The sequence below is a fragment of the Artibeus jamaicensis genome, unplaced genomic scaffold (genome assembly GCF_021234435.1).
Source record: "Artibeus jamaicensis isolate MK-2021 breed Jamaican fruit bat unplaced genomic scaffold, CSHL_Jam_final contig_777, whole genome shotgun sequence".
NCBI lineage: Eukaryota > Metazoa > Chordata > Mammalia > Chiroptera > Phyllostomidae > Artibeus > Artibeus jamaicensis.
Window position 1 is genome coordinate 395,605 of NW_026521966.1, and position 16,215 is coordinate 411,819.

The 16,215-nt window shown below is 52.4% G+C and overlaps 3 protein-coding genes across 5 annotated transcripts; 1 reads left to right on the forward strand and 2 right to left on the reverse strand.

Annotated features, from left to right (window-relative positions):
* Positions 1–87: 87 nt before the first annotated feature.
* PFN1 (profilin 1) lies at positions 88–3,018 on the reverse strand. Its single transcript, XM_037144249.2, has 3 exons — positions 2,716–3,018; positions 1,052–1,244; positions 88–448 (listed from the first exon to the last, which is right to left on the reverse strand). The coding sequence occupies exons 1-3, from the start codon at positions 2,845–2,847 to the stop codon at positions 351–353; spliced, it is 423 nt and encodes a 140-aa protein (XP_037000144.1). The 5' UTR covers positions 2,848–3,018; the 3' UTR covers positions 88–350.
* A 1,949-nt stretch (positions 3,019–4,967) lies between these two features.
* On the forward strand, positions 4,968–12,873 carry ENO3 (enolase 3). 3 transcript variants are annotated; one of them, XM_053672624.1, is made up of 12 exons: positions 4,968–5,071; positions 6,291–6,377; positions 6,637–6,732; positions 6,902–6,960; positions 7,157–7,226; positions 7,801–7,934; positions 8,928–9,150; positions 9,257–9,454; positions 9,654–9,855; positions 10,503–10,611; positions 10,771–10,829; positions 10,914–11,069. In XM_053672624.1, exons 1-12 carry the CDS (start codon positions 5,056–5,058, stop codon positions 10,981–10,983), a joined length of 1,323 nt encoding a protein of 440 aa, XP_053528599.1. In that variant the 5' UTR covers positions 4,968–5,055; the 3' UTR covers positions 10,984–11,069. The 3 variants fall into 3 exon arrangements, with proteins under 3 accessions (XP_053528599.1, XP_037000141.2, XP_053528598.1); XM_037144246.2 differs by lacking the exon at positions 4,968–5,071 and adding an exon at positions 5,557–5,641; XM_053672623.1 differs by lacking the exon at positions 4,968–5,071 and adding an exon at positions 12,743–12,873 and having other exon boundaries at positions 10,914–11,017.
* SPAG7 (sperm associated antigen 7) lies at positions 11,805–16,161 on the reverse strand. Its single transcript, XM_037144248.2, has 7 exons — positions 15,968–16,161; positions 13,356–13,423; positions 13,006–13,094; positions 12,782–12,866; positions 12,587–12,676; positions 12,332–12,488; positions 11,805–12,219 (listed from the first exon to the last, which is right to left on the reverse strand). The coding sequence occupies exons 1-7, from the start codon at positions 16,050–16,052 to the stop codon at positions 12,110–12,112; spliced, it is 684 nt and encodes a 227-aa protein (XP_037000143.1). The 5' UTR covers positions 16,053–16,161; the 3' UTR covers positions 11,805–12,109.
* Between the last annotated feature and the right edge of the window lie 54 nt (positions 16,162–16,215).

The following is a 16,215-nucleotide window of genomic DNA, read 5'->3' on the forward strand; positions in this document are numbered from 1 at the left end:
TTCAACCTTTCCTACTCCTAACCCTAAACAAGGATGGAGACAAGACTGTCCTCCATCCTGATACCCAGGCTAAAACCACACAGCACCTTGTTAGTAGAATCTTTTTTATTCAGAAAAAAACAAACAAAAAAAAAAAACCAAAAAAACCCAAAAAACAAAAATTTTCCAACCACACACAGGAGGGGTATGGGTAGGGGGAGGTGTCTGTCCATCCAGCCCTGGCCCCCAGCCCATGTGGTTTTGGCAGCAACAAGGGGTGTAGGGTAATGGCCCAAAAAATAAAAATGGTGTATGTGTGTATGGGAGGGAGAAGGGTGCAAAAGCAGTGGGGGTGGAGAACAAAGATGAGGTCAGTACTGGGAACGCCGCAGGTGGGAGGCCATTTCATAACATTTCTTGTTGATCATACCACCATGGACACCTTCTTTGCCCATCAGCAGGACTAGCGCTGGAGGAGAGAGAAAGGAGGCTAGAACCCAGGTGTCAATACCACCCCCCGCCAGCTGTTCAGCAGCTGTTCAGCCCTGGGGGCTGTAACCCAACCTCAAGTCTCCCACCACCCTCCCTACACACACACAGGCAGGCTGTCAGTCACCCTGAAACAATAGGGCTTTTCAAAAGGGAAAAAAATCAAGCTAAGACTAGAAGCAGAACACTAAAATTTAGGAGTCAAAGGCTGTACAGACTGTTGACTCGTGTTCAGGCTAGAAATGGATGTGGATGGCCTGCCAACTCCAAGTTTTAACAAGACTCAAAAGACAACAGCTAAGTGCTGGCTACAATTAACAGTCTACCTCCTCCCAGAAAATGAAGTTTCTCATCTGAAAAGGCCCAAGGCAGGGAGACTCCTAAGAGGTAATACAATTTATATTACAAGATGAGGAACTGAGACAGAACTGGAGGGACTATCCAGTGTCCCAACATTCAGCAGGCTGGGAGTAGAAACCTGGTTTGGTCCCTTTGTATTGCGGAACCACACTAAAAAAGTTTCATAGCTGGACGCACATTAGTGATCTTGGAACTACATCAAGGGTAAGACTCAGAAACTCACTCTTGGCAGTCATGGTGACAGTAATGTTGAAGGTGGGAGCTCCCCCGGTGCTCTTGGTACGAAGATCCATGGTAAATTCCCCATCCTGCAGCAGTGAGTCCCGGATCACAGAACATTTCTGGCCCCCAAGTGTCAGCCCATTCACGAAAAAACTTGACCGGTCTTTTCCAACTAGGACAGCAACCTCAGCTGGCTGTAAGGGAAACCAAGCACTCATCAAGTTAGTACACCATGTTTCCCACCTTCTCCAAGGACACACCTGCTTTTCACATCTCAGGAGAACTAGAACCCTCCCCCACCAAAGGTGTGTTATGTTAGGCGCTTTGTGCATATCCATGATACTGGAGAAACTCTTAGGACTGTTGGAAGTTAGTATACAAAAAGATCAAGATCCTCAAACCCATAGAATGGTAATAAGAGACATACTCCTCTGGAAACTTAGATCTCGTTTAAAAAGGAAAGCAAGCCCAGGAAATAAAGGGGGCCAAAAAGCCAGTTAAGGAGAGGGGAGTGGAACAGAGTGGGGAGCCTTTGGATGCTCAGAACTCTCCTTCAGGAAAAGCAGAAGCTAAGAAGGGAAGGGAGGGGGCGGGCAAAGCAGGAGAAGCAACTTTGCCCTTATTTGGTCAAAGGATCTGAAGGAGTTGTTAGGGGCCGGGACGCCTGGGTCTCCAAGTAACCTAGAGTTTAGGTCCAGGTATCTATGCCCCAAGAGGAGGAAGCAGATATCTGAGGGTTTTCCGGGAAGGTTGGGAAACTTTTGAAAGAGAACAGCTGCTACACCCAGCATGTCATCTCTCGGGTCCATACCCCAGGGAACCTTTCCACCCCTCCCCTTACACCCCAAATCCCCACATCCGGTCCCCTCCCGCCCGGAAATCCCCTTCCCCCCTTTCAAACTTCCGCTCCCCCTCCCCACTTCCGGGCACTGTGGACCCGGGAGGTACTGATGAGAACAGCAGTAGTCACTTTTTATTCCTTTACTTATACTATCCTAGAACTTCTCACAAAGTTCCCCTGTTCCAGGCCCCACAGGATGGCGGGAAGGGAGGGCGACGAGACTTCCGGGATTGGTCTCACAGGAATGTTGAGTCCACCGAGCAGACTTGGGGCGCGGAGGGGCAGGGGGGTGGAGGTGAAGAGCGAGGCGGTCTCTCCTCCTCCAACAGAGTTGGGAGGGGCTGGCAACCTACACAGGACCGGCATGGAACCCCAGCCACGGTCCCTCCAGCATAAGGGGGAACAATGGTGGAAGGGGCACGAGTTGGCGGCCGGAAGTGGAGCAGGGGGTCCAGGGGTCCCCAAGTGTCTTCTCAATCACAATCCCTGGTTGAAACTGCAGCGCGTGCCCGCCCCACCCTGGACGAGGCGGAAGTGGGCCGCCGCACCGGGTGGCGCGCCCCTCCCCGCCCTGTGCCCCGGATGTAACGCCCCGTCGCGGAAAGCGGGGCGGCAAGCTGGATGGGAGCCTCCGCCCGGGGGGTAGAACTTAGGGGACAATTGAGGGACCCTTTCACATGCAGCCGCCATTCGCGCCACTCCCAGGGCAAGGACCGGGTCACTGCTTTTCACTGCCCTCTCCAGACCGTACCCGCCCCCACCCAAGTCCCTTCCTCGGGGTCCAAGTTCGGCCAGTCTCCGGGACCGCGACGGCCTTGCAGTACCGTGATATTGACGAAGGTTTTTCCGGGGACGGCGGCCCAGACGGAGGGCGAGTCCTTATAGCCCACGATGGCCGCGTCCTGACAGGTCCCGTCCGCCATGAGGTTGTCGATGTAGGCGTTCCACCCGGCCATGGCGCTGCTACTGGGGCTGCTCTCGGCGCTGCTGCTGGGGCCGCAGGCTGGGCTCCGGCTGCCTCGGGCTGGCGGGCGGGGGGAAGCGGAGAGCTCGGGGCACGCGCTGCCGTCCGGACCGCGGCTCTGCTAGCAGTGCAGCAGCCCTCACACCGCCACTTCCTGCTCCTCCCCCCCCTTCTAGATTTTTATTTGCAAAGGGCGGTAGGGGCGGGGCCTGTTCCCCATTTCCCCCCCCCCGCCCCCCCGCCTCGCTTGCCCAGATACCTAACTTTGCAAATGCAATTTAAAAAATCCCTCCCCCATTACAAAATTTGCAGAGTTCGATGGAAAGCAATGTAAAAGGATGAAATGGGGGGAGCAGGAAGAAGTTAGGGTTAGGGCTCGGTACACTTTGCATTGAATATAAACCACAATTTGTTATAAAGGAAGGAAGCCAAAGGAAGGAAAGTGAAAGGAGGAATTAGCAAGCTGCAAATTTAGCAAATTAAAGAGGGTTCGGGGAACTCAGGGTTAAACGGAACGACTCCCCCTTCCCCCACCTCCGCTGGAGGGAAGGAACGGCGGACCGCAGCGCGTGCGCCCGCGCCTGCGCCGGGGCCCGGAGGGAAAGCGCGTGGGGCTGTTGGGGCCGGCGTCCGGCTTAGCGAGCGCGCGCCGTGGCGCGCCAGGCTGGACCGATTTGGAATCCCTATGAAGAGAGGCGGCTGGGGACGTGTCTCCCTCCGGGCGGAAGGGGCGGGGGCCAGAGCGAGGCGTGCGAGCTGCCGTTTCTCCATTCTTTATTTTATTTCAACAAGAAATAAGAGAGCAAAGGGTACTCTGACAAAATACCCTGGCTGGTTTCAGAATTGAAGGCATCCACAGGGGACATTTGTGTCTGTCCCCAGTATAAATGTAGCCCACCACCGCTCCAGAGGATTATCCCTAGGTGGACCATCCCCGGTACCAAGCCTAATACACCCGTCCTAGCCCTGCCCGTTCCCCGGCCAGCAGTTTGAGTCACCAGCTGTGCCCCTTGGCGCATCTTTGCATAGGTCACCGAGCACTGTGCTAGACGGGCAGGCCTATTTTTAAAGGCGGAAGAATACTAAGAACTTTCAAGATTTGCAACTTTTTCAAGAAGGGTAAAATTCCTTCCACTTTGGGCCCGTTGGGTTTTCTTATTTTTCATTTCAACTTATGCCAACAAGTTGTGCGCGGTGGATTGCCCGCCGCCAACTGAAGGGTGTTGGGCAAGGACCTGGCGGCCGGCTTAGGTGAACTAGACGCACTCTAGCTGCTTGGGCTGCTGAGGAGCAAGGCCTCTTCTGGTCCCTCGCGGGATGAGAGCCTTCCCGGCGGCAAAGGGCTTCACCTCTCCCATCTTCTAGAGCTGGGCGCGGTTCCTCTGCCGCCACTCCGCACTCCGTGGGCACTCGACGCCCCCCAAGCCGGTGTTCCTCGACAGCTGCCGAGGCTGAGTCACTGGCCCGCCGGGGCGGGGCAGCACTGGGGCACGTGGCGGCGCTCCCCGCCCGCCATCTCCTGACCTCTGGCCTGCCGCACCCCCTACCCCAGGGTGGAAAATTCCCAGGAGGGAGCGGCCAGAGATAAGGGGAGGAGGGGCGAGACTGGGAGAGGAATCTTGGGCCGGGGATAATCTTCCTGACGGGTCCGCAGAGCCAGGAGGGGATTTGAAAAGGGGGCCTCAGGAATGAATCAACCGGCGTGCGCCGCTCTCACACCGGCGGGAGGAGCCTCCGAGCCCCGGGAGGAGCCGAGGCGCTCCCTGACCCTGGCCCGCCAACCATCCTGCCCCAGCCTCAGCGTACCTTCCTCTCCTGGCCCGGCTGCAGCAAAACTTGGGGCGAGCCCCGCATTCCACCCAGAGCCGATAAGGCAGAGAGTTACCAAGTGCAGAGACCCACTTTCCTGACATGCTACTGGAGGACCACGAGACTGGTTCTGAGCGTTCAGACACTCACTATCCATTCATTTTTCATTCTTGACTTAACATCATTCGCTGATGGGCTGGGACCGCGCCCTGAAACGCCCGCAGTCTGAAGTGAAAAGGGCTCCACGCTGGGCGATAAGTGCTGTCCCAGCGCTATCAGTAGGCAGCCGCGAGGGCTCTGAGGGCCAGTCTAAATTGGTCTCCCTGCCCCCTCCCCCACACCATTACTTGCCGGGAGAGGGTAGGATGGGGTGAAGCCCAGAGAGGTCGCTATGAGGTCCCTAAGAGGTGAGACCCTCTCGCATTCTGAAGGAGGGGTTCCATTTTAGACTTCAGAGCTTGCCCAGAACCCCGGTTCCTTCCCCCACCGAGGGCAGAGACAGCCCCCCGACTGCCATTTGAGCTGAGCATGTGTGGATGTCAATCCAGCAGCCCCTCTTCCAGGCCCCCTCCCCAGCCCTGCAGGGCTCAAATTACTCTTGGCCTTTCCTAAATGGCACTAGTTCCTCTTTAACCTTTGCGAAAGGGGAATATAATCCCGAGGAGGGGAGAGAGAGACCCTCCCCCATTTTGAGCCCCTCCCCTGCTCCTCCCCAGGGGTCGAATTAAAAGTGGAGGCTTTTTGTTGGGGGACAGAGAGAAAGGAGAGGCAGTCATTGACCTTTGGGAAGGGGGCTTTAGACTGTAGTGGGCACTTGGCTGCCAGCCCCGTGTGGAGGGGGAGGGTAGAGAGGCGGGGCTGGCTGTGGGACAGGGTGGCTGGGAATAAATGCCCAGCCTGAGAGAGGGTGAGCTGACACTGTCCCAGCTGCCACCTAGACTCGGAGCTCGCCCAAAGCCCCCAGCCAAGACATCCAGGTCCGGGGAATCTTCCAGCCCTAGGGGATGGGGGTGGTAAAGGGTGAGGGTGGTGATGGGTTGGAGAAAATAAGGAAAAAGTCAGCTTTTCTTTGCCCCCTCCTGCAACTGAGATTGCTTAAGACTGGAGGAGTTGGAGCAAGCTGGATGGGGTACCTAAAGATAAGGAAATGAGGCTGTGAAGAGAGGCAGGCAGAGATGGATAGAGAAGGGTAGTTACAACTGGAGCCAGGTGGAGAGTTTGGGGCCCCTGAGGATCTGAAGAAGACTGAGGAGCGGGAAAATGAAAACCAAAATTACAGCAGAAGATTTGAGGGCTAGAAATCCATGAAGAACTGACTGCTTGACTAGAAGGGTGGAGGGACGAGGCATAAATGCAACTTTTGGGGAGAAGTTCAGGCAGTGGTGGAATCACTGGAGTTTTAAAGGAGAGGTCCCTGGATTTTTAGGATGGGATGGGAGGTGGAATAGGAGCTGTTCTGAGTGGGGGGAGGGGGCTGTGCCTGCCTCTTTGGTCTGTGACCTTTTTGTGGGATATTTTTAGCTCCAGCACCTGCCTTCTTAGGGTGGGGAAGACTCTTAAAGGGCAAGGGATTGGGGTTCCTTAAGGGATCAACTATCTACACTTACTCAGCCTCTTGTCCTGCAGCCATGGCCATGCAGAAAATCTTTGCCCGGGAAATCCTGGACTCCAGGGGCAACCCCACGGTGGAGGTGGACCTATACACGGCCAAGGGTAACACAGACCCATTGAATTGGTTTGCCTTGGAAGAAGACCCCTACAGCATCTGGCCTTTGCCCTTCAACTGTCCCACATCCTCAACTTTCTCTGAGATCCCCTTCCCCAGATGTCTTCCCAGGCCTTCCTCTTCCAACCTGGCTACCCTGCTGGGAGATGCACCAGTCTGTCTGCACTGCCTCTGGGCTCAGAGGAGACCTTGGTCCTTTGGGTGTGGATAGGACTCTCTGTGATCTTCCAATTCTTTTCATCCCAGGCCGTTTCCGAGCAGCTGTACCCAGTGGAGCTTCTACAGGTATCTATGAAGCTCTGGAACTAAGAGATGGAGACAAATCTCGATACCTGGGCAAAGGTGAGGAAAGACCAACACTGGAAGAGCCTGTAAGGGGGGTTTCAGGATGTGAATCCACAATGTCTGCTTGGAGTGGAGGACTGGAACGCAAAGCTCTTGAAGACCTGGGGTCCACAGGAAGAGACCTGATTGAATTGGAGAGCTGAACCCCCTCCTCTGGCCTCTCTAGGTGTCCTGAAGGCTGTGGAACACATCAACAAGACTCTGGGTCCTGCTCTCCTAGAAAAGGCAAGTTGGAAGAGCCTGCCTCTCCTACCCCCGCCTAACCCCACCACTCCTGCCACCTCATTCCGAGTAGCCCCTGCTTGGGAGCCCATGCTAAGCATCTGTCTCTCCAAAATACTTGCACTTGTTTCTCTTGCACGTGCCCTGACTCTTAAGAAATCTGACTTCTGTTCTTCCCTCCTCAAACTTGCCCTTCCAGAAACTAAGCGTTGTGGATCAAGAAAAAGTTGACAAATTTATGATTGAGCTGGATGGGACTGAGAATAAATGTGAGTGAAGGGCTAGGGAAAGGTGAAGGTATGGGATGCTGGATAGATGGGGGAGAGACCATGGGGCTGAGGTCTGGTTAGGATTATTACTGTGTCCCATATTTTGGGGCACACTGTGTCTGGATGGGCTTTTATTCTTTCCGTAGGAATTTATTTCCTGATGTCTGCTTTCTGCCAGGCCTGGGCCAGCGGTGGACACAGATGTGAAGCTGACACATTACCCTGGGGTGGGGGCGCCCTGAGCACCTCAGGCCACAGGGGAGAGAGATATGTTAACTCTTAAGGGTCAGTGGTTTGGAGTTCTGGATCCTTCCTGGGGTGTCTAGAGGGGACTTTTTTTTTTTTAGAGAGAGAGAGAGAGAATGACACTGATTTGTTGTTCCACTTATTTATGCATTCATTGGTTGATTCTTGTATGTGCCCTGAGCAGGGATGGAACCTGCAACTTTGGCATATTGGGACCACGCTCTAACCAACTGACCTGTCTGGTCAGGGTCAGAGTGGATGTTTGAGGAGATGACCCCAAATTCTGGGGGAGAAGCTCTTACCCTTTCTTTGTGCTTGCTTCCTCTAGCCAAGTTTGGAGCCAATGCCATCCTGGGAGTGTCCCTGGCTGTGTGCAAGGCTGGAGCAGCTGAGAAGGGGGTCCCACTCTACCGACACATTGCAGATCTCGCTGGGAACCCAGACCTGGTCCTCCCAGTCCCTGTGAGTACAGATGCCCTGCCAGATCCCTCTGGGACAGAATTGCCCCATCCAGCGAGAAGTACATAACCAGTCCCTGGAAAGTTCACCTTCCATACCCAACTCCAAAGATAGGGTTTCCTGAAATGGAACCTCTCCCGCTACAGTTTTGCCCTTCCTTCTTTCCCACAATCCAAACCTTCCCTTAAGCCTCTCTGCTTTTTCCCCTTGACATAACTCAGCTCATTGCCATTCCAATCCTAGACTCAATAACTCCAGCTTCTTTTTCTGCCTTTTATCCCAATCCCCAAATCAGTAGAGAACTTCTTTATGGCCAGGATCTTGGCATTTCTGTGTATCTTCTTTAATCCTTATAAAACCAAATTCTCTGTTATGGAGGCCCTTTGCATTTAATGTCAATAATAATGTTACAGACAAAGACTGAACCTATGAATGGCTTAATACAATAAAAGTCTTTCTCAAAAATTATTTTACAATTTATTGTTACTTTCTAGGCAGATTGTATAAGAGCACGAGCTCTGGAGATAAGCTGCTAGGTTTGAATTCTGGCCTTGCCTGGAAATTATGTGATCTTAGGCAAGTTATTTAACCACTCTGCCTCTGTTTCCTCACCTGTAGAATGGGGGTAGTTATAGCACCTAGTTCATAGGGCTGTTTTGAGAATGAAATGAGCTAGTAGAATGTGTGTAAAGCACTTAGAGCAGTACCTGGCCTGGCCTGTAGTATGTGCTATATCAGTGTTAGCTATTGTGTAGCAGGCACATGCTAAGAACTCTACATTCAATTTCTTTAATTTTCAGCATGAGATTCTGCAGGGAAGCAGGTGGTATTCCCATTAGAGAAATGAGGAAAGAGGCTCTGAGGAGTAAAATTACTCTTCCTAGATAACTCAGCTAGTAAGTAGGGAAGCCAAGATTTCACCTCAACCCCTCCTCCCCAACTCTGCCTGATCCCTCACACCCTGGCCCAGGTCTGAACACCCACTCCTCCTCTCAGGCCTTCAATGTGATCAATGGGGGTTCCCATGCTGGAAACAAGCTGGCCATGCAGGAGTTCATGATTCTGCCTGTGGGAGCCAGCTCCTTCAAGGAAGCCATGCGCATTGGCGCCGAGGTCTACCACCACCTCAAGGGGGTCATCAAGGCCAAGTATGGGAAGGATGCCACCAATGTGGGTGATGAGGGCGGCTTTGCACCCAACATCCTGGAGAACAATGAGGGTCAGTGTGAACAGCTGAGGGGCAGAACCCTTGGGTCCTCACAAAGGAAGGGGCTGTGGAGATAGGGTACACCAGAGCCTCAGGTCTTCTCTTGTCCTTCTTCTAGCCCTGGAGCTGCTGAAGACAGCCATCCAGGCAGCTGGCTACCCAGACAAAGTGGTGATTGGTATGGACGTGGCGGCGTCCGAGTTCTACCGCAATGGGAAGTATGATCTTGATTTCAAGTCACCCGATGACCCCTCACGGCACATCACTGGGGAGAAGCTGGGGGAGCTGTACAAGAGTTTCATTAAGAATTATCCTGGTAAGAACCCCATAGGTATCCCAGTGCACTTGCCCGAGTACCTGGCAACTGCCCAACACACTGACTTAAGGGCCTCCATTGCCACAAGCTCCGTCCTTCCAATCCTAGTACCTTTGTATTTTCTGTCCAAACTCTTCTGACTTGTCACCTCTTCATGAGGTCCTCAGACCCTTAACCTGACTGCCCCATCCCTCACCAGTGGTCTCCATTGAAGACCCCTTTGACCAAGATGATTGGGCCACTTGGACCTCATTCCTCTCGGGTGTGGACATCCAGATCGTGGGAGATGACCTCACAGTCACCAACCCTAAGAGGATTGCCCAGGCCGTTGAGAAAAAAGCCTGTAACTGCTTGCTGCTGAAGGTCAACCAGATTGGCTCCGTGACCGAATCCATCCAGGCGTGAGTGCCTCCTGGCCCTGGGGTGCACCGCAGCCTTGCTCCACCCGAGCTCTGCCTCCCCTCACTGCAGCCCTGCTCTCAGACTCCAAGCGTATCTGTCCCCTGGTTCCTGACCTATCCCACTCTCCTGACCTCAAGCCTTTGACTAACTCTTGGCTTGACTTCAAGAGCTTTGCCACTGCGACCTGCCATCCCCACTCCCGCCTCATACTATTCTTTTCTCCCAGATTCTGCCCTTCTTTCCACCAGCATCTCAGGAACCCAAATTGAAGATCAGGAATCTCCCCTTCTACTTTCCAAGAACTTTATTTATTTATTTGTTTATGTATGTATGTATGTTTATTTTATTTATTTATCTTTAGAAGGGAAGGAAAGGAGAGGAGAGAAATATCAATGTATGGTTGCTTCTGCTGGGAACTGGGAACATGCAACCCAGGCATGTGCCCTGATAGGGAATTAAACCTCGATCTTTTGGTTCACAGGCCCACGCTCAATCCATTGAGCCACACCAGCTGGGGCTACTTTCCAAGAACTTTAGTCATCCCCCTCCCACCAAGGGGCCATGGCCCACAACAGAAAAGCCCCATCCAGCCTGTGGCCTTTTGAGGAGGTTCAGTTAGGCCTTACTGAGTGTCTTCTCTACCTAGCTGCAAACTGGCTCAGTCTAATGGCTGGGGAGTGATGGTGAGCCACCGCTCTGGGGAGACTGAGGACACATTCATTGCCGACCTCGTGGTGGGGCTCTGCACAGGACAGGTACTCATGGCTCCCCTCTGTTGTGTTAGGACAAATTTTCTTGGGATCCCTGGCCTCCTGCCCCTAAGCAAAATGACACCACAGGCTGATCCTCAGGACCAGGCCCAATCCCTTCCCCCTAGCCTCATGCAACCCTTGGAATCCCTCTTCCCTACTCAGATCAAGACTGGTGCCCCCTGCCGCTCAGAGCGTCTGGCCAAATACAACCAGCTCATGAGGTACAGTGGGTGCAGTATGCCTGGGTGTGGGGAGCTGAGGGCTGTTGGGCTGGAAGGGAACAGCTGACTTGGTCTGCCTTCTAGGATTGAGGAGGCGCTTGGGGACAAGGCTATCTTTGCTGGACGCAAGTTCCGTAACCCAAAGGCCAAGTGAGGAGCTGGAGGCCTCAAGACCCTACAAGACAAATGTAGGCTTTCAAGCCCTTCTCCCTGAAATAAATACTGGTGCCAACAGAGTCAGTGGTGTGTGAGCTCCTTTGTGGGATGGAAGAGATGCTGATTTCTGGACTGGGAAAGACAGGAGGTGGGGCAGGAAAGGGAAAATAGATGTATCACCTGCTGGGACAAAGAGGAAGTAAGGGCCTGGTCAAAGAGGAACTTCCAAAGTTCACACTTTGGAAGGAGGCTGGGGGAAACAGGTGCCACATGCAAAACGAAACTGGAGGCACTGACAGAACATGGAACCAGAACAGGAGAAGGGGGGATGGAGGGTCTGACATCACCAGGAGGGAAAAGCTGGGTCAGACCTGCCAGTAAGTTGAAGTACAATCTGTAGTGTGCTGCACCATCAAAGTCAAGTACTTTGTGAGGATGACCATGAAAACCAGAGCAGCTACCACATCTGTGGAGCTTGAAAATCGAACTGCTCTAAATATCTGACATGTATAGTGACCTGTGTAATTTTGGGAAGTCTTATCAGTTACCATCAGTATCCCCATTTTATGGGTAAGGAAACTGAGGTACAAGAAAGTCAAATACCCCACCTAAAGTAACAGAGTTGGTAACTCACAGAGCCAGGATCCAAAACTAGGCCATTTGGCTCTAACCATTGTGCTCTGAAAATACTATCTCTTAGGAAAGTGCCAATATTTGGCTATCTTTGGCCTACAAAGACAATTTTATACTGCTCAAGCTGAAATCACTTCTTTTCTTCTCCAGGACCCACCTCCTTCTCTACTCAAACAAACCAGGACATTGGGTCAAACAGTGTTTATTGAATGTAAAGTAACCCCATCCCCATAGGGAAGAAAGTTCAAAGGAGAACAGAGAATACAGATTAAATACCCACCTGTGCATTCACACTCTCTTGCGCACACACATACACACACCACATACATATCCAAGCTCTTAACAGTGACAAATCAAACACCTGCTCCCTCCAGCCTAAGTAAGTGATGGCTGTTAGGAAGTGGTTCAGAGGTGGGGCTCCAGAATGGGTTCTAATAGCAGCAGCTTTGTCCCTCTCTGCCCCCTGCCCTGCCCCCAGGGAGCTGGGGTGCCTAGGAGGTAGGTGGCAACTCTTCCCCACTCTGCCGCAGACGCTTCTTGGCTCGGATCTCATTCATGGCCTCTTCAATGGAGCGTGTGTCCCTCTTGTTGGCCACAGGCACTGGGGGGAGAGGGAAGGTGGGGAGGACCTGGGATCCCTGTGCCTTAGCCCTCCCTCCCCTGCCCATCTAGTGCTCCTCTCCCGTCCTCCACAGCCCTCACTGAGGCCTCACCACAGCCATAGGTCTTGTTGGCCTGTAGCATATGGGCGGCATCCTTGGCTGCCCCCTTGCCAATGAGGTGGCTGTACTTGTCCTTGTAATCGCTGGTGGGGCTCACCACCACGGGGCCCTGCTGAGCTTCCTCCTCCTCCTGCCGCTGGGCCAGCTCCTAGGGGCGCAAAGGGGGCACTTGTACTAAGGGACCTGACCCCAAACCCTCCCAGGTGGTGGGCTGCAAGGCTCCAGGGATTTCCAGGAATAACTTACCTTCAGCTTCCGTTTCTCTTCAGCCTTCTGGGGGTCCCACTCCTCTCCACGACGATAGGAGTCCAGCTCTTCATCTGAGGGTGCAAACTCCTGGGGAAGAAGGGATGATGGGGTCAAGGTTCCATAAACATGCTTCATCTCATTTCTCTTCCCCAGGGCAGGTACAGGAGAGAGTGGGGGACTCAGGCCTTTCACCTTTTTGAAGATCATAACATAGCGACATTCATCGTCTTCCCCGAAGGAGAAGGATGTCAGACCAGCTACTTCCACCACATCGTGTCTGGGAAAGGAGAACAGAGGCAATAGACTATGTAGAGCCATAAGGAGGCCTTGTACCCTCCTCTGGTGAATTTCCTTGCTGGACCTTTCATGCCACCCTAGCCACCCTTTTCCTGCCTCCCCAAGCCCCAGACACTCACAATATGCTCCTCTCTATCTTGTTCATCGGCTGAAACTTTTTCTTGATCTGCCCACTGTCTTGGATGAAATCTGACACCTCTTTCTCCATCTTGGGAGAGGGAAATGGGAAGAAGATATGAGATGATGGCTCTGCCCAATATCCCTTTCCCCAGCTGGGCCAACGGGCCTTCGCCTCCCCACATCTATCCCAGCCTCCATGCCATTGCCTTGCCAGCTTCATCTGTCTTGAGATGTTTGCAAAAAAAAAAAAAAAAAGAAAGAAAGAAAAGAAAAGAAAAAACTGAGTTCTAATTCTAACTTATTAGATGTCCTTCCTGAGGCTGCCTTTGATCTCTCCAGTTGTTCTCACCCTTTTACGAAACTCCACTTTCTGCTGTTTCTCTTGCTCCTGTAGTTTCTTCAGGCGGGCAGCCTGCTCTGGGGGTGAGAAACGGCAGCATGAGGGGCAGAAGCATGAGTGGGGAGAGTTTGTAAGGCTTCAAAGGAGGTCTGGTGTCCACTGGGAAGTATCAAGCTGGGAAGGTAGGGTTACTGTTTATTCACCAAGCATTTATCGATGTTTAAACCTGGAGCTGTGCTAGGCCCTGGAGCACCAAGATCATTGAGACACAGCTTTGCCCTTCGGAATTCTGTTTAGTGGGAGTAACAAAGATTAGAATCATGCTTAACCTCATTTCCCAACCTCACTGGGGAAACCAATTAGCAAACATTTATTTAATAGCCACAATATACAAACAACTATAAGACACCTAGGGAGGTAAGAACTACGCCCTGGCCTTAAAGAGCGCATCATTTCATTGTCTACATAGGAAAGGGGAAATTACCTAACTTCCTATATTTTGTAAACCCCTGGCCCCCACTACTTCTCACTTCTACAGACAGGATGAAGCTGAAAAGGCTAATCTAACACCCTTCTCCTTCATGAGTGTAGGTGTTTAAAGTCAGCTGTAGAGGAACTTCCCACACTTGCATCTTAATGTCCTCTCTCCTTTCTTCTGCTATTTCAAATCCTTTATATCCTTAAGGCCCATTTCTTCCACAGGATCTGAATACCTTCAGCTGCACTGACCTCTTCCTATTTTTCTAATCACTCTACACCTTTGCACATGTTGTTCTTTCTGCTTGAAATGCTTTTCCTCCTCTTGTAAACTTTGAAATCCACCACGAGTCAGAGTTACTCACTTCTTCCTCTGGGGCCCACACACATTCAGACATCTATTATTGCATGTGCTGAGAACAAATGTAATTTGTTTGTCTCTCCCACCAGACTATAAGCTCTTAGGAGGCAGGGACCCTCTTCATCTCCTATCCAGTTGTTCTCTGTGGCCCCAGAGCCCGACAACTTAGGAGCTCTCATCTCTTTGACAGCAAGGGCTCTGACCATTGGCATATCCCACCGTGGTCACTGAGTGTTCGCTAACTGGTTCATGAGTCTTCTCTCCGTATCTGAGGAGGTGGCATAAAATTATAATTAAGAAGGTAGGCTTAAAACTCACACCTGGGTTTAAAACCCTGCCACTTAGTAAGTGACTAAACTCTGAACTTCAGCTTGCTAATCTGTCAACTGCCACTGGTGATTCCCACCTAGACAGTCATGGTGAGCATGAAATAATTCCGGTTGCCAGTTCCCATTATGCCCTCTCCTTCTTCAGAGCTTTCAAATACACATCTCTGCCTGCCACACTTGGCTTGCTACCTGTCTCTTAACTGAATTATCTATTCTTTAGATTTCAGCTCACTGCAGAAGTCTTAAGGACCTCTAGGTAGCCACTCTCTAAACAATTATTTTTCTTTCAGAGCACTTAACAAGTTGGTTATTAAACTTCTGCTCTGTGATTATTTCATCAACGCACCATTTCATCAATGCACCATTCCGTCAATACTGCAGACTGGGCTCCTGAGAGTACCCCTGGCCCGTAGCAACCGTTCAGTAAATAATGATATTTTGGTATTAAGCAGCACTTAATGAGCGGCTTTGAAGGCATGCAGCCTCCCCTGGCTCCCCTCAGGCAGGTGCACCTGGGAGCAGGTGTCTGGGAAGCGGCTGGTCCGTGGTCTCCAGGCCCGCAGGGTTGGGGGCTGGAGTCCTTCCCAAGGCAGTCAGTCTGTCAGACTCATTCACTTGTCACAGCAAGAGCAACTGAGGGGAAGCCTGCACCTTCAGGCCGGAGGAGCCCTACACTAGCAACCTGAGCTCCTGAGCGCGCCTGCCTGCAGGAAAGTTACTCAGAGAACACAGGTGGGGAGTCTATAGCCAACTGGACCGGGCAGAGGCATTCTCATCTCTCCAATCAACACCTCGACCCGCCTGAGGAATTAGGAATGTAAGGCTACAGATGAAAAAAGAATTGGAAACAGGCAGAAAAGACTGGGTTAAATCAAGTAGGAGGGGTATAAGGGCATGAAAGAATCTAGCAACCAATTGGAGGTGCTGGAGGTGGGTGGGCCAGAGGACAGTCCGTAATAGGTAGGCCTTTAAGTTAAGATAGCTAATAGAGGTAAAAGGATTACGGATGGGCGTGCTCTGGACCCAATCAGAATGGGAATGGGTCGTGGGACAACCCCGGACACATAGGAGGAGCTAAATGGCTGAACACACCCTCCTGCGACCAGAAGGCGGGCCAACGAACACCAAGGGGTTGGGTTGGGTGGGGCAAGAGGCAGCTTACCAATTAGAGCACACCACCAGCGGACGGGCGGGCCTATCAGCGAATGGAGAACAAGGTCTGAAAGACCAGAATAGGAAGAGGCAGGAAGCTGGCACTTAGGTTTTGCGTAGCCAATCACCGTCCGCTACCAACAGCAGGCTGGTAGGCCGGCAGCCCTTGTAGGGACTAGGGGGTCTCTGAAGGGGCCTGTGAGGGGGTCTTTCAAGGTTGAAGAGGTGGCACCGTCCAAAGAAGGAAGAGTACAGTCCTGAAACTGGTTGAAGGAAAGCAAATGTTAATTTAGGATCCTCACCTCGGGCCTTGCGCCGACTCTCCTGGTCACCAAGGCTGGGTGGCTTTTCCATGGAGCTCAGGATGGAGCCCAGTAGGTCCGCCATCTTGGGAGTGACAGAGAGGGGGCGGTGCGTCTTAAAGGGAAGGGCGAAGTGCCTTTAAAGCCGGAAACACGTCGGAGGTCGAAAATTTCTTACGGGTCCGCCTCGGTGCTGATCTGACGGCAGTGCGCATGGCAGCCTTCTGCCGAGGCCCAACCCCTGCCCG

What these genes read in the sequence shown, in the direction of transcription:
- SPAG7 (XM_037144248.2), bottom strand. Translation starts at nt 16,052, where the DNA reads ATGGCGGACCTACTGGGCTCCATCCTGAGCTCCATGGAAAAGCCACCC. An exon ending in GAGTCGGCGCAAGGCCCGAG is followed by an intron (nt 13,424 to 15,967) that starts GTGAGGATCCTA and finishes TCTCACCCCCAG; the next exon opens with AGCAGGCTGCCCGCCTGAAG. An exon ending in AAGTGGAGTTTCGTAAAAGG is followed by an intron (nt 13,095 to 13,355) that starts GTGAGAACAACT and finishes CCCTCTCCCAAG; the next exon opens with ATGGAGAAAGAGGTGTCAGA.
- PFN1 (XM_037144249.2), bottom strand. Translation starts at nt 2,847, where the DNA reads ATGGCCGGGTGGAACGCCTACATCGACAACCTCATGGCGGACGGGACC. An exon ending in AAACCTTCGTCAATATCACG is followed by an intron (nt 1,245 to 2,715) that starts GTACTGCAAGGC and finishes TTTCCCTTACAG; the next exon opens with CCAGCTGAGGTTGCTGTCCT. An exon ending in TGTCACCATGACTGCCAAGA is followed by an intron (nt 449 to 1,051) that starts GTGAGTTTCTGA and finishes TCTCTCCTCCAG; the next exon opens with CGCTAGTCCTGCTGATGGGC.
- ENO3 (XM_053672624.1), top strand. An exon ending in ACCTGGTCCTCCCAGTCCCT is followed by an intron (nt 7,935 to 8,927) that starts GTGAGTACAGAT and finishes TCCTCCTCTCAG; the next exon opens with GCCTTCAATGTGATCAATGG. An exon ending in GTGACCGAATCCATCCAGGC is followed by an intron (nt 9,856 to 10,502) that starts GTGAGTGCCTCC and finishes TTCTCTACCTAG; the next exon opens with CTGCAAACTGGCTCAGTCTA.